The following is a 16,362-nucleotide window of genomic DNA, read 5'->3' as shown; positions in this document are numbered from 1 at the left end:
ATAATAATCCTTTTATTCTTTGTGCTTAACAGCTCATTATTTTTGGTCTGAAAGCTAAATGTAACCAGCATCATTCGATGCGCCTTCATTGACTCTTTATAAATGCATTAGAAAGTAAGGTATAACAAGGACAATTTTCATAGTCAAATTTAGCAAAAACGTTTAAAGAATGTGAATTCAAGTCGAATTTGAACACGAAAATACCCACTGTACAATCGCAAATTAAAGTGCAGCAGTTATGGCTGCCACGGCAAAAGGCTGAGGTCAAAACTACTGGCCGTGACGTCGATTAGGTCACCCTCTCGGTTTTTTTTTATATCCTCGTTTTTTTTACCCTGTTTGCAAAACGCGTTTAGTAAAACCATATTGATTTTGGAACACTTTTGATTAAAAATAACACTCTAGCTTCTGACAACACGGCCTTGCAATGTTAAAAGTACTTGATACTGCTTCTTTAAAGTGGAATATAGTAAGTACCATTCGATAACGAGCACTGGAAGACGTAAAATCAGTACTAATCGAATTTATGTATTACGTTTCGATAATTTTTTTTTTGCCTGTTTGACATCGGTGCTGCTGCCATTAATTCTCTGCTATGCTATTTGCTTCTTTGGTATATTATGTCTGGTGGTTGCTTCGTTGGTCTCTATCTCTGGTGGTTGCTTTTTTAATCTTTGTCTGGTCTCTGGTGCCGTTCGCTCTTTGGTTTTTCTATGATGCTGGTGTTGCTTCTGGTGTTGCTTTTGGTGTTGCTTCTGCTAGTCTGGTCTTTCTTGGTTTGTTGTATTGGTTGCTTCTGGTGTTGTTGTTGGTGTTGTTGTTGGTGTTGCTGCTGCTAGTCTGGTCTTTCTTGGTCTGCTGTCTCGGTTGTATGTTTGTTCTCTGGTCTATCTCTGGTAATTGTCTATTCTCTGCTGATCTATCCGTGGCTGTGGTAAGTGGTAAGTAACTTTCTTTCTTTTGGTGGCAATGATATAAAACTTCCCTGGACGTTTGTATAATTGCTTTTTTTCTCGTGATAATGCATTCATAATGTTTGCTTTGTTACGATTTCTTTTTCTTTCGCTGGCTGTGATATGATCAGCTCAACGCATGCTTGCGATGTTGTTGCTTCGTATGTACGAGCAACAAGCATAATGCACTGCTATATATCTGTATTGCCGTTGTAATACTACTTTGTTATATGGCCGTGGATTGTTGTTGGTGTTGCCTCTGTCGCTTCACATGAAACAACATTAGTCACTATGTTGTATTGCACACTTATAATACTGCTGTTGCTCATGCAATTGTGCGTGTTTGTGTTGCTTGACATCCGACTATTACCACTATGCACGTTGCTCATGCATGCATTTTTGTTGCAACAACAACGAGCTGTTCTGAACATCTTTGATGTTGTATTTGTTGTTATGCTTTTCTTTTGACACACTTTTTTGTGTGAGTGTTCCTTTTTTTTATCTACATGCTACTATACCCTTATAGTAGTATGTTCTTCTTTTCCTTTTTTCTTTTATTATGTTTCTTTCGAAGCATACCTCTTTATTACGTTGTGGTGGATGTGCCTATCGCTGAAGCTCAACAAGACTTTATCCGAGACTAGGAGATGGATAGGCTGCCTCCACTTGGTTATCACTACTTACTTTAGTGATGATTGAGAGTCTCAACGCCAGAATCTAAAGCTAGGTGGTGTAAGTAAGGCATGCTCTAGCACCTGAGGGAAATTTGATGATAGTAACAGCTATATTGCTATATAGCGGAGCTTAAAATTTTGCCTCACATCAAAACAGGGGGAAACTCTCGCAATTTTTTTTTTAGGTCAGCGGAGTTTTTGAGCAATCTGATTGGCTGAGGGATTGAAAGAGAAACGGTCTACAACTGGTTGATTTTCTGTTGATCTGTCATTTATCGTGATTTTGTGTTTATAATAAAAGGGTATCCAAATAGATGCAATTTAAGTTTTTCTTTCATTCAAAAGTATGAAGTTACGTGCACTCATTTGATCTAGCATCCATTAAACAGTTTGATATGAAGAGTGTCTTTTGAATTTATTATTTGCTTGAGGAAATAATTGTATTATAATTTACACACTGTTACTCATTTTTACGTTTGATTTGTATTGTGTGTTCTATTTTACGAAGTTCCTTTCAGTTACTACAGAGTTTCTCTGTTTAAAAACAAGCAAAGGGTTTCGCTTCTCAAAAATTATGCAATTATGTTTTAAAATGTAGTTGCTGGCTGCACAAACAGTTTTCAAGCCATGAGTCTAGCTTTCAAGGAAATGGATTAGCCATTAACAACTTTTCTATTACCAGTAATTACAAATAATTAAGAAATAGATAGGGTACTGGAGCACGTTTTATTCAAATCCGGTTGGCGGCTTTGCTTTTTTGTTGCCTTGTAATACATGCTCAAAGGCTGTGCTGTACATCTTATGATTTGGCCCATTTTCAAAGACCCGCATCTTACTACTAAGGACAATTCGTAAACGGATAGACATTATAATTGCACTATTTTTTATTACTGCTCAAGTTAAGCAAAACACAGACAAACTTGAGTGCAAATTACCTGAGAGATTGAGATGATGATGTACGAATTACAAAATGGTCGTTCTTTTTCATAATTGTATATGAAATTTACAGTATGCTTAATTTTAATGATGTATTTGTTTATTGTGATTGCATAAAATTATGTGCAACTGCGGCTAATATTAGGGCTATCCTACTATGTATGATGCGAGTAACAGGCAACGCAGATCGGCTTCTCAATCGTGCCAGATTCCGCATTGGCAGTGGCGCCTGTAGCTTGTCGTATATTAAGGTAATGGATTGCTGATTTTGTTGATATTGAGCACTGCTATTGTTGATCAGGTGAAATATGTTGCATCTTGAATCTAGACTACTTTGATATGAATGGAATTGATCACTGATGGATGGTACGGGAATATCATTTTGATAATATTTTATTTATAATTAATTAAGATAAGTCTAATGTTTGCAAGGATATAATATTCACAATTTCTCTACGACCCTTTAACCATTCTTTAAATGTTGTCAGCTTTCTAGCTTCTTTAAAAGCAGTCGACGTTTCCTGTTGATCCTCGAAAGCATCATCCAAATTATCTTCATCGTTATCTAGCGCTGTGCCCATCTCTTCCAAAAGGTAGTTTGCAAAGACCACCAAGTAAAAGTAACGTACAAGATAATTGAGAGCAACTTCACGAGCTGCTCTCCATTTCTTGGACCCTTGATCTGTCATGGCCTCAATACGCAGCTTATAGTCATAAATAGCCTTTCTCAAGTTTTGCATATGGTCACACATGTTGATGGCTTGATCAGTCAATCGCTTCGCCAGTTTACCATAAGTCAAGACGCTGACAAGTTGTAAGATGACGCGGTATTCACCATTTTGGTAGCGCTCTCTTTCATCATAGGATTCGTCGTCGTTATCATTGCTTGTATTTGAACTGAAGGGATTGATGATGCTGGTGGTACTGCTACTGTCGACCATGAACGAATCAGCCATGTCGCCAATAGCATCGTTGCTGAGAATCATGGAGAGTAAGGAAGCGACAATCATACCAGTCGTTGTACGGCCACGGCCCATTTGACAGTTGAATATAACATCGACGTCTTGATTTGCATCGCGCATTCGGTGGATTAACTGATCAAATACGTCTGGAATAGGTGCTTGTTCATCAGTGCTATCTCAGAAGGTCAGCGCAATTTTATAGTAAAGCCAGATTCAACAACTTACATGGGAATTCTTAGATAGTTTACTTGATAGCCTTCGGCTCTAATAGACTCAAATACTTGGCTAGGTGTTTCGACTTGATCTGAAGGCACTGTTTCCCACAATGGCTATATACAAGTGGCAGTGAGCTTCAACGGGCTTCTCAAGCACTATATAGCGCCACTTACCAATAAGTTAAAATCACTGTCTTCATCGTGCAACAACATGCGACCATCATACTCGTGCAATTCTTGAATCACGTCCAATCTCATGCGATCCTCCATACTCTCCACTCGTTCTTTTGAGATACCCGTCGTTTCCAAATTCTTGAGAGGATCTGTAAACAAGCGTAGGACGTAAGGATTCTTATTGACATATAGCACTGGCTCTTCACGTAGACAGGTCCAGAACACCCAACGACGACCTCCAGGGCCTGCTTGCATGGCTTTGAGGATAGACTTAATAGCATCCTTATTGGGCATGGCACAGCCAGAAACAAAGGGCGCTTGCAATGCTTTTTCGTCGTCCCTCTCCATATCAGCAGCTAGGCCACTGACAGTAGCAGCCAAACCCCCATACTTGACAGCCGATTTCACTTGCTTAATCTCAATGCGTCTAAAGTTATAAGCGCCAGGTATCTTCTCCTTGAGACTCATCTTTTGACAGCCGGGGAAGGCATCGTGTTTGAGGATGGTTTGTTGAGCAAGCACCTGGCCATGACGTGAATTAACAACACGCATGACTTCACTGGACAGGGCCATGCCGTCTCCACCACCCAAGGATTGTTCCACAGGCACAAGAGATCTGAATTCGTCGCTGGTATGGAGCAAGTCTTGCAAAATAGTGCCTAATTCAGGATGGCGCTTCATCCAGAGACCAAAGCTTTCTGTGTCTCGTACTAAAGAGGGTGATGTACTATCGAGATACGCCTGGAAACAAATAAACATAAAGTAACGCTCCAATGCTGTGATTCCGCGCTTGACAGTTCTTTTAAATTGGCTGGGATCTTCTTCCTGTTCCTTTTCTGCTTGGATACGAGCGTCTTCAATGGTGCTACGCAAGTTCCTGCCTCCGACACTGCACTGATCCAAGATGGCGTCCACGATGCACTTGTTTTCAAGGCCACGTCGAATGACACGAAGCAAACTATTGATGATCTGGTAGTTGGGGTATTGTACAGAGTTTTGCAGAGGAAGCTCACTGCGACTGTTGCGAATAGAGGAATTGGTGGAAGAGATATTGTTCTTGGGGCGGATCCATCTTGTCAATAACGAAGCAATGATGGTACCAGTGGTGGATCGACCAAGGCCTACTTGACAATTCCTGTGCCAATTTGTTCAGGTACTGCGAGTGATACGAATGATATCTACAACTTACATGATGATGGCTGTTTTGGACAGGTCGACACCAGTGACAAGCGATGTCAAGTCATCAAAATCTCTCCACTCGGGCGCTTTTTCAGCAGTGATGGGCACACGATGGTACTCCAACAGGTTGTTGACGAGACTTTGCTGTGCTTGCTCTTCATTGTCTGACAGTTCACGTTCTTGTTGGATCTCCAGTGCTGCAAACTCCATCACCTCTCGCACTGTCATGATATCTTGAAGGTCTACTTCCTCCCATGAAGAGAGCACGTTGCCATTTCTGTCCTCGCCATGAAGCAAAATACGGCCACCACATTGAGCTACTTCACGCATGACATCCTCCTTTAATCTTTCTTCCAATTGCTCCATACGAGAGCCAGTAATACCCTTGTAAGCTTTCAAGTTGCGTAATGTAAAAGCGCGATCACGAAGAACATAGGGAATACCGTTGATGTAGATGATGGGCTCTTCACGGAGATTGATCCAAAGAATGCGCTCGCTCTTGGGTCTATCACTGAGTAATGTACGGATCACTTGACGCAGGCCATTGACCGTAGGCTGAGCAACACCATAGACATGTGTATTCTCAATGCGTCTAAAATTGGATGCGCCATCTATGACAAAGCTGTGATGTCTCTCTGGCCCTTGCTGCTGCTGAGGTTGCTGCAATTTATGGTCTTCCTCCATAGATGAGGTTATACTGCTGTCTTCATTCTTGTCAGAGAGATAGCCAAAATGCCAAAAATCGACTTTGAGAATTGTTTGTGAAGTGAGAACCACACCCGTACGAGACTATGTTCACTAGTTGAATCACACTGCTCTGGATACAAATATACGGATACTTACATTGATGGTAAACTCCTCCATTTCCACTGTGATGCCTGTATTCGGTTGTGGCCCAGCGCCTGTCATGTCAAACATACCTTGAGCATTGCGTCCTCTTGATACACTCAAAGCACTGCTGGCTCTCTTTTGATTCGCTGTAGGGTTCAGGTGGTGCAAATCCTCCACTGGACGGAAAAAATACAAGCGAGGACCTTTGCGACGCATATTTTGCAGCATGGCCCAGATTTCAGTGCGACTTCTCACCCAAGAAGAGAATCTGTTTTCAAATTTGGTGTTGGGCGATTCATTGACATAGGCTGTGAAGCAGAGCAAGAAAAAGTAACGCTGTAAGCCATTCAGTGCCTTGCTGAGGTAATTGCTTTCATCGTAGTCAGCTGAGGAGGTTTGCGTAGTTTGTCGGATGCGGTTTGTCAAGATGGATTCTCTCAAGTTGATGACAGCATCCGCTATTATAAAAGAAAAGTAAGGCATCAGACTGACTTCAGTGTATACATACAACTTACATCGATCAATCACAGTATCCAAGATGCGCTTACTGAATGTACCACTCTCTAGTACAGTCGTCAGAGAAACAATGGATTGGTAGTTGCCCATGATAGCCTCTTTCAAGTTTTCAATCAGTGAGCCTCTCTGCAAAACCCATTCAATAGCAGATTGAGATGACAGCTTAGAGTCCAATGCTGTTGCTGCGTGTGAGTACAAGCACATATGAGGATAATGTCGGCTTTGCTTACCATTTTCCAATATGAGTACAAGTCTTAATAGTGCATGGTTTTTGGCATTGACATTATCAGCCTCCTCCAAGCCCTTGACATATCGATTCATGTTTAGTTCATCTGACATGACTGGCGAACTAGTATCCATAGTAGAAGGGTAGCTCCAGCCTGGGATGGGAAATGGATCAGGTCTTCCTCGTTCAATCAACTGGGTGCGTCGAATGATCTGAGCAATGATGATACCCACCGTAGCTAATTTATTTGCAAATGAGTAATGGTTTATACAAAATCTAATACAAAGGACTTACTTCTCACAGCACCAATGCCGCAGTTAAAGATGAGTGGATCTGTTGGCTCCAAGCTGCGAATCACATTGATGTACTCGTCAAAGTAGTTGTCCTCGGGCGCCTGCTCAGGTGAGATTGGAATACGAAAGTATTTCAATCTGTAGCCTTCAGTTTGAAACGACTGAAACACTGGACTGTTTGTCAATGCACTAGTCTTTATCTCTCTCTCTCTCTCCATTCTCGAAACAAACCTTCTTTTGGTGTTTGCACCTTGTCAGCTGCAATGTAGCAAGGAACCACCGTGCCGTCCGCTATATCACAAACGCTTAGATTTCGCTACACACACACACACACACACACACCCAAACTGCACTCTTACATAGTTCTTGATGCACCAACAGCAGCCCTCCCAATGATTTGGCTTCCTTTACAACATCCAGTTTCAATCTCTCCTCGACCTTTTCTAAACGGACAGCATTGATCCCAAGAAAAGCGCTCATATTTTGCATTGGATCTGCATACTCACGCAATACATAAGGGGATCCATTTAAATAAACTATTAAAAAAAAAGGTTCAGTTGATATTCAATCTGCCATTTATATAGAGTTATACCTAATGGCTCCTCACGAGTTGAGAACCTATGATGATACTCTTTAGTCGCCAAACAAATCGATGGAATTTGCTGCTGTATGACTTACCAGGTGCATGATTCAGAATTTAGGCTCTTCGGATGGCAATTCAATATGGCCAATATAGTCGAAAGTCCAATCACCTAAATAGCGGTGGCGTTAGTCGCTGTACTCTTCACCCACCCTATGCAAATTATCTTTATTGGAATTTACTGTAGGCTGTGCAACACCATGAACGTTGAGCTCCGCAACACGGAAATTAGGGGCACCTTGAAGATGAAAGTCGAGGTTTGTATTGGTTCCTTTTTGTATGGATAAAGAAGCACGTTGTAAGAAGAGAGGCCCACATATACGTCATTCTATCAAGCAGTATAGAAAGTATGCTTACCACTTGAGAAATGATCCATTTTCAAAATTGTATTTCGAGCCAGCACACTGCCTTTCCTTGATTTAACAACATTTGGAGCCATCTTCAGTAAGGAAAATGGATCCAATGTAGTGTTAATTTGATTTGAATGAAACATAGCACTAGTATTATCTATGTTACTACTTTGTCTTGAATGATTTCTAGAATTGAAACCGCTTCCACTGGCACCACCACTTGTACATGACATGTTAGTATATATAGATCTGCTGCTCATAGTATCATTCAGCACTTACATGCGAGGTGGGACAAAATTTTTAGTGGCCTCTGAAGCTTGAGAGAAAGTAGCATCAATCAGTCTGCGCTGTAAACTTGGAGAATCGTGAACTGAGTGTACGGATCCTCGACGAGTAGATGAAGATTCAGCATATAAGCTAAAGGTGTTATTGTTGCTTTTAGGTGATGTTCCTAGTACACCATCACTAGGATCTTTGGATATAGTCATTTTTTGTTGAGAATAATGAAAAGAGAGAAAAAAGTTACAAAAGAGATAGGATAACGATTCTATTTATACTCTTTATATTTTGATTTTTGGTTGTATACCAACCGTTCATCCAACCAAACATGAAGCATGAATCTCTTTCAGGGCCAATCGCAGCGAGTCATCTGACCAATACAAGTGGATATATTTGCCCATCATTTGCTTATCAACAGCGGGTCTCCTTTAAAGCTTGTTTGTATTGGCTTAGGGATATATACCATGTACAATTGAATGCACTGAACAAATGGTGAGAAAATCAAAGAGATAAAGAGTAATCAGATAACTGATAAGTGCCATGTACCACATATCTATGTCAAAAACTGAGACAGATACCGAAAGGACATATCCATGATTTGCTACATGGATGTTCCTTTTTCCCGTTTTATTCGTCATATTTGGAAGGGACACATGGTACATTGAAATAGATTAGTTTTTCCCACCCCTTCAGCCTTACACATACGCTGCAATGCAATGATAAGATCATTCATTAAATGTTTCTTCCCATCCACACTGTGCAATGATTTTAATAGATGGTTGACTTCAGATTCGAAGTGAACTAATCAAAACAGGTGGACATTGTTGCGTCTTCTTGAATGAGGACTCGCCTTAAGATAACTATCTTGGAATGATTAGACCCATTATATATGATCATTTATGACAAGCGCAAGATAAATCAAACAGTTTAAGCTAAAGCGTTCCTCAGATTGTATTCCCTTCTTGATAGCCTCACAAACATTGCTTGTGTTCGTGATTACAGCAGGCATTGGTATTTGTCACCAGCCAAAATTGGTTGCATCTCCACTTATTTTTTGCTGCTCTAAACCGGCCAAATTCTGTCCAAATTCGACTTGATTTTACTCTTTTGAAAGATTCGACTATATAAGTTGCAATGTTCAACCCATACTCTCTAATGGTCTTTTGTAATACGTTTCAAGGCGCTTCCAATAGTATTATTTAAAATGTACGTTTTGAACAAAATTTTTGAAAATATGAAATGACGTTTTTGACGAGAATGTTGAGATTTTATATATAAAGGTCGCACAAACAAAGTTTCAGGGATTGCTTTGGATGGATAGAAACATTTTGAATTAATATATGCCTTAGTAAAAGTCTTCATCTTTGGAGTCAAAAAAGCGATCGTTTAATTTTTGATGAAAACCATGAGGTACCCCTCATGCTTTTTGGTCGATTTTTGGCCATATTTTTTGAGCTCTCAAAAAGTTGAGCAAAGATGTCAGCAAGCAACTGTTAGACGAGAGCAATTGTCTGGTGCTCTTCTGGCAGTCTAAAACGTCTTCAACGCGAGAAATCACGGATTAAATGCACTCAAGTTTTGGTGTGATTTACATAATTTTGAGTCATAAGAAGCAATACAAGTATGCTGTCTATCTGTATATAATCTGTTTCCAATGATACAGACGAGAGGCATATTGAGGATTGGATCCACGGGCCCAGGTCGTCTATAGGAAGTTCTTTCATGATAGTTGCAGGATAAAAGTGTCCGGTTCGTTTGAGATTAAGATTTGTAATGCACACAGCAGAGAGTCATCAACAGTAGTATTAGAATTATAATTTTTATGTACATTTATCAATAAAAGTCTATACTGGATCAACAAAGTGGGCTTAATCCTTGGGCCTCTTGTTCTCAAAGCCATCTTGATTGAATTCTTGTTCATGCTTATCAAGATCTTCAAAGTAAGTCTGGGTGCTTTCTTGCTTGACCCACATGCCCTTATACACACTGTCATCCATCAATAGCAACTCTTCATGTCGGCCATGCTCAACCACAGTGCCTTCCTTGAGCACAAAGATTTGATCTGCATCAGCAATGGTTCTCAGACGATGAGCAATGTGTAAGCTGGTCATGTTGGTCTCACGCAAAATACTTCTAAAGTTAGCCAAGAGCGACTGTTCCGTATGCGTATCCAATGCTGAAGTAGCTTCATCCAGGAACAAGATACGAGGCTTCTTGAGGATGGTTCTAGCAAGCGAAATTCTCTGCTTCTCGCCGCCCGACAACATCAAACCACGTTCACCTACAGTAGAGTCGTATTTCTCGGGCAAAGACATGATGACATCGTGGATACGAGCACGTTTCGCAGCTTGATAAACTTCTTCTCTCGAGGCATCAATGCGACCATAGTTAATATTGTAATAAATAGAGTTGTTGAACAGTGTTGTATCTTGAGGAACAACACCAATGGCCTTGCGCAGACTGTCCATGGTGACATCCTTGATATTCTGGCCATCCACATAGATGTTACCCGACTGAGGTTCGTAGAAACGGAACAAGAGTCTCAAGATGGTGGATTTACCACATCCGCTAGGTCCGACAAACGCAGCTTTGCAGCCAGCAGGTACAGTGAACGACACGTCGTTCAAGATGAGTCTTTCAGGGTGGTAGCCAAACTTGACATTCTCAAATCTAATCTCACCGCCCTTAAAGATGAACTCTTTAGCATCAGGAGCATCTTGGACCAAGGGGGCACGGTTTTCCAAGTTGAACAAGGTATCCATATCAATCAACGATTGGCGCAATTCTCTGTAGACAGATCCCAAAAAATTCAAAGGCATGGATAGTTGAAACACCAATTGATTGACCATGACCACATCACCCACTGTCATTGTTCCCTTCATCACACCGTTAGCAGACAAAAGCATCATGATGGTCAAGGCTGTACTGAAGATGGCATTTTGCCCAGCATTCAAAAGAGCAAGACTGGATGCTACTTTGAGTGATGCCTTTTCATACTTTTCCAAAGGCTTGTCGTATTGCTCAGCTTCAAATTTCTCATTGTTGAAATACTATGCATTCTATGAGTATACCCTTTCCCATCACACAGTTGTTACAGAGCTGCTCTTACCTTGACAGCTTCGAAATTAATCAATGAATCCACAGCTTTTGAGGCAGCAACATTGTCAGCAGCATTGGCTTGCTTTCTGAACTGAGTTCTCCAAGCAGTTGTTGTAACAGTGTAGCCAACATATGCCATGATAGTACCGAGAGTAACAGCAGCATAAGGTGTGCCAAATTTATAAGCCTACAATGTGAATCATCACTCAATCAGCCAATGATCCTGCAAGGGCACTCCCGCCAATCCAACACTTACCAAAATACCGCACACCATACTGATTTCCAAAGCGGTTGGCAATACATGGAATACCATTGAGCTTACCATGAAACTGATGCCTCTATCAATTATAATATTGGTTAAAGTGGTTGGCGTATTGAATGTTGCCCATTGATGCTTACTTTGTACCACGATCAATTGCACGATTTAAACCGCCCGTTTGACGAGTTAAATGGAATCCAAGATCAAGCTTATGAAGGTGAGTGAATACATTGAGAGCTACACGACGAATTGCCTTTTGAGCAACAGCAGCAAATACAGCATTACGAAGTTCTTGAAAGACACTTGAACCCAAACGAGCGAGACCATCTATCCACAGCTTTTAGGTTGATGTAGCTAATTTGAATCCTCCCTCCCTCTACTTACAACCAATAATAGCAGCACCACAGATAGCCCACAGAGTGCCCTCTTCAGGAATAGTGATATTCAAAGAATCAATGACATTTTTGAAAAAGAATGGTACCTGAACATTCAACAACTATATATATATATATATGCAACCGAACACATTGGTTTTAGTTAAATGGCAAATCAAAACAGGCATGAAAATTCAAGCAACCAACCTTGCCGCCCACTAACAAAGACAATGCAATGACCACACGAGTCTTGACACCTAAATCGTTCTTGGGCCAAATGTATTTCATCAATTGTTTAATGATGGCCCAGTCAGTCGCATTTCTCTGGCTGTTGGGAGCTTTGACCTCTGTTGCTTTGGGCACTGCTTGCGCTACTTTTTTATCTACAGTATTGACAGTGGCCCTTTGCACCGATGTCCATGATGGCTTCGACGTAGTGAAAATTCTCTTGGGAATCTGCTGATGGGTTTTTTGTGCCAACCATGCTATCGATGATGTCTGTAGAGATGATTTCTTTGTATGTAGATGTCTAAACACACATTGCTGAAATGGATTGCTACCGCCTGTCAAAGGTTGTTTCAAAGAGGATTGCCAGACAGATGTGTTTGCCACTGTCCTTCTCAGGTAGTTGGTCGACAATCGTGGCAACATGTTGTTACCAGAAAAAATGTTGTATATCAAATGTTTTGTAAAGCAGATGAAAGAAATATCAAATTATACCCTGTTTTTCGTTAAAAAGCGGATGTTTTCAAGCTAAATGTGACCGGATTAGCCCGTAAAGATGATGAATTTAATCAGATTTTGATACCATTTGGAGTCACTTGAGCAAGCGAATGAACAAAAACCAATTATTGAAACTTAATGAGTCGCTATCCACTACTTTGCTAGCGGTATTTGCTTATTGAAAACTACTCCACATACAATGTAAAACCATTCAAACTGCTTGGAAGTCATTCAAATGTCGATCGCTGGTCTCTATTCTGCATGCAGAATACAAATGTTCTTATCACCGGAGTGTCAACGGATGCGTGGTCTGATGGTCCTAGCATTTCTTCTATGTATATCTCTTGATGAACATGCTAGAGTGGCATCTGCAAATAACTATAGTGGATGATTCCACAACGAGTCAATGTATACCAAACATACCATTGAATTGCGTCTGATCAGTGGCAAAGACATATACTCACGCCCAATCTAAATGCTTCTCACTTGAAATCAAGAATGAGAGGCAGATCAGGGATAGCCGAACAAGGAACCAGTTTGGCGCCACTTTAGTCATCTAAACTGACCTATATTTCGAGATATCGGCGCTTGCAAATGACTGAATTCATCCCAACTAGGTATATATGGTATGATGAGCATGCCAAATTTATTTGGAAAGGAGTTACATCATGTAGAAATCGGCCATCAAGGGTTTATAAATTATGTCTGGTCAGTCCATAAGTCTTTACCAGGAATTACATGAAGCGTTGCCATGGCAACTACTAGAGTATTGATCTAATACCTTCACTTTCGAGCATTGTAGTGTGATCTTGGCATTGCACAAGCAATCAATATCGCACCCAACCTGCAGTCTGTATTTTGCGGCTATTTAATGTGAAGGCAATCGTTCCTGGATCAAGAAAAGGTACAAAACGAAAGCATCTTGCTTCTCTTTGCACGACAAAAAGGCGGTTTAACAAGAGTATAGGATACAAATACACAAATTATCTTTATTTTCAAACAGCTATCATTTGCTGTATTACCAATGACTGGCTAAATGTGTGTCACCGAGTACGTTGTGTCGAACATGCGCTGGTATTTTACACCATTTCTCACACCAAATTCTCCGTTTCCTTTTGCTCGCTTCTTCTTCTTCATCTTCTGTTTCTTCCTCGAATCCTTGCTTTTGATCTCTTCTCTTCCTCTTTGTATTTCTCTCCAAAATGGACAATGCTGCTAAACTAGCCATCTTTTCTAGGCTCTGCACATGGCACGAAGACTGCACAAACTCGTAGGCCAAGACGCGTTTTTTTGTTGATACGTAGAGATACCGTCCATCGCGAGACCACTGTAGCCCATTGATTTTGGCCAGAATACGCAGGCGTTTGTTCTTTTCTCCTCGAAATGAAACCATGGTGATTTCGTGTCGTGCTAACAAATGCAATGTATGATGCACAGCTTCATCACCTTGCAAACATTTATCCGTACAGGTATGGCCATTGCTATGGGTTGTTTGTCGGTCGTAGTCTAGCAAGCGTATGGTTCGATGTGAGTCCAGACGAGAGACGCATTCGTCCAAATTCACTGTATGTAAGTAGCCGTATCGATTGGAGAATGCCAAGACGCCTTCAAGCTCTGGATGAAACTGGATGGCATAGGTGTAGCCGCCAGCATCGATGCTAAACAGTATTTCAAAGTGAGGTTTTGTGCGCCATACAAAGACATTGTTTTGCGTGTCGGATGTTTGTGCAAAGTAGATGGACGATTTGCTCCAAGCAACGTATTGCGACGAAAAGGTACTGGAAGTAGCAGTGGATGTTGATGGCGATGATGAAGTAGCTCGAGGTTTACCAAATGACTTTGAAAGTGGATGCTGATGATTGATGGATAGAATGGAAAGGGGTATCTTTAATTTGTGTGGATGTCCAAATGCAATTTTGCCCTGTTTGTTGAAAGAGATGGATATATGGAATATACAAGCTTCGTCGCCTACACACACCAGATGGTTGCCATCAGGACTCACGCGTGCATCATTGATAGGCACACGATCAAACGCACGTATGTGGCATTGGAGATGACAAGTGTTTGCAGTGGTCTGGCATTGGCGGTGACTGGGTAGATCATATATCAGTATACCAGCATCATTCATGCACGCAATCAGATAGTAGTTATAGTCGTGATCCTGCTTCTTCCATCGCACAACCTGCACTGCATTCGTCATGAGCAGCACATTGTTCTTACCCTTGAATTTGGTGCCCCATATCTTGATTGGCTTTGCGCTATCCATACAGCAGTAAAGCTCGAATTCACCCTCTATGCCACCGATGGCCATGTATCCGTATTTCTCTGCCAGACACATGGGTTCAAACCCCAAGGACAAGTAAGAATTCTGCGGTAAAATGATGGGGAAATGAGAACGTCGAATGTATTTTGTGTAGGGAATGAATTTGGAGATGAATTTGTCGTTTGTTGTGGAGGATGTATTTACAGTGTTGGGTTGATATTTACTATGCGTGGTGTTGCTATGGATGGATGAGTGTGAAATGGAAGCATGTGTTGCGATGAATTTATCAGACGCATTGGCTGCTTGCTGGACTGTATCGTTGTCGACATTGTCCAAATAGGTTGTCGTGTTGATTTTCTCCTGCTTGATTGTATTGAGAAGTATTTCCTTCTCGTAGTTCCCACATTCAATGATTCTGTCTCTGTAAACAGCATGAAGCTTCTCAGAAGAACCAAGATCGGATAAAACCAGTGACAACGCATTTGCTGACTGATCATGATTTGTTGTGGAACTGGAAGCAGGCAATTGTTTAGGCCAACCCTTTTCTTTCTTCCAAAACGAATTCTGCTGCCATGGCGCAATTGAGTTGATGGCATCCAGCTGCCGTTGTCTTTGTTTGATGAAAAATGTCAAGCGCATGTCGTTTGATTCCCAAGTAAAATCATTTGTGCTATATGGATCTTCATCCCACATATCGAAACCATCATCACGGCAAGTGCTGGATAAATCAGATGCAACTGAATCAGCGTCATCTTCGCCTCTGTAGTTTGCTTTACGTGGGCCTAGATATTCATAGTCAAGCGAGTAGTCGGATTCCGCACCATCATCCTCTTCTTCCTGCTGTGTCTGTTGCTGCTCGATGTCGTAGTTCGTATAGTCTGGCTGCCGTTGATTCTCTTCATCATAAATCATACTATCAAAAAGCGGTGTGATTGAACAGTATTTTCTAGAGAGAGAGAGAGAGAGAGAGAGAGAAGAAGAAGAAGAAGAAGAAGAAGAAAAGAGAAAAAGAAAACGAGAAGCTAGGTAACATGGTTTTTTAGACATTTTTTTTTAAATTAAGAAACAAAAATTCTTGAATTCGAAATCGATCTAAACAAGGAGCAAGAACATAGAAGAAAAAATCTTGGGCTGCTGCTGCTGCTGCTGCTGTTACCGCATGGGCTTCTGTGTGTGTGTGCGCAATGTAGAGAGAGAGAGAGAGAGAGAGAGAGAGAGTGTGTGTGTGTGTGTGTGTGAACTGGCCTTGGCTGTCTCCAACATGCAAAAAGCACATTTTGGTTGTATAACAATAAATAAATGTGGTTATCAGATTAGGCCCATTCAGATGAGCATCAATCCCAATCCACCTCCTCCCCCCAAATCCCCCCTTTAGTAATATGAAAGAGAAACATCCAAGAATCTTGTAACACTTTG

The 16,362-nt window shown here is 41.1% G+C and overlaps 3 protein-coding genes across 3 annotated transcripts; all 3 read right to left on the bottom strand.

Annotated features, from left to right (window-relative positions):
- Window positions 1-2,970: 2,970 nt before the first annotated feature.
- Window positions 2,971-8,437, bottom strand: ATC70_009377 (uncharacterized protein; the record flags this gene model as incomplete). Its single annotated transcript, XM_064828609.1, has 15 exons — window positions 2,971-3,697; window positions 3,751-3,854; window positions 3,915-5,049; window positions 5,104-5,882; window positions 5,937-6,382; window positions 6,440-6,616; window positions 6,671-6,904; window positions 6,961-7,128; window positions 7,191-7,250; window positions 7,319-7,495; window positions 7,552-7,577; window positions 7,638-7,711; window positions 7,782-7,870; window positions 7,957-8,168; window positions 8,229-8,437. 15 exons carry the CDS (start codon window positions 8,435-8,437, stop codon window positions 2,971-2,973), a joined length of 4,617 nt encoding a protein of 1,538 aa, XP_064685811.1.
- Window positions 8,438-10,096: 1,659 nt separating this feature from the next.
- CPA1 (Multifunctional pyrimidine synthesis protein CAD) lies at window positions 10,097-12,611 on the bottom strand (the record flags this gene model as incomplete). Its single annotated transcript, XM_064828608.1, has 6 exons — window positions 10,097-11,278; window positions 11,338-11,514; window positions 11,584-11,665; window positions 11,727-11,913; window positions 11,971-12,082; window positions 12,168-12,611. 6 exons carry the CDS (start codon window positions 12,609-12,611, stop codon window positions 10,097-10,099), a joined length of 2,184 nt encoding a protein of 727 aa, XP_064685810.1.
- Window positions 12,612-13,701: 1,090 nt separating this feature from the next.
- Window positions 13,702-15,858, bottom strand: MSD1_2 (aspartate--tRNA ligase msd1; the record flags this gene model as incomplete). Its single annotated transcript, XM_064828607.1, has 1 exon — window positions 13,702-15,858. One exon carries the CDS (start codon window positions 15,856-15,858, stop codon window positions 13,702-13,704), a length of 2,157 nt encoding a protein of 718 aa, XP_064685809.1.
- Window positions 15,859-16,362: the final 504 nt, after the last annotated feature.

Source organism: Mucor velutinosus, assembly GCF_035048745.1.
Source record: "Mucor velutinosus strain NIH1002 chromosome Unknown tig00001563, whole genome shotgun sequence".
Taxonomy (NCBI): Eukaryota; Fungi; Mucoromycota; class Mucoromycetes; order Mucorales; family Mucoraceae; genus Mucor; species Mucor velutinosus.
Note: the sequence above shows the minus strand (reverse complement) of the source record. Positions and strands in the feature narration are given on the sequence as shown.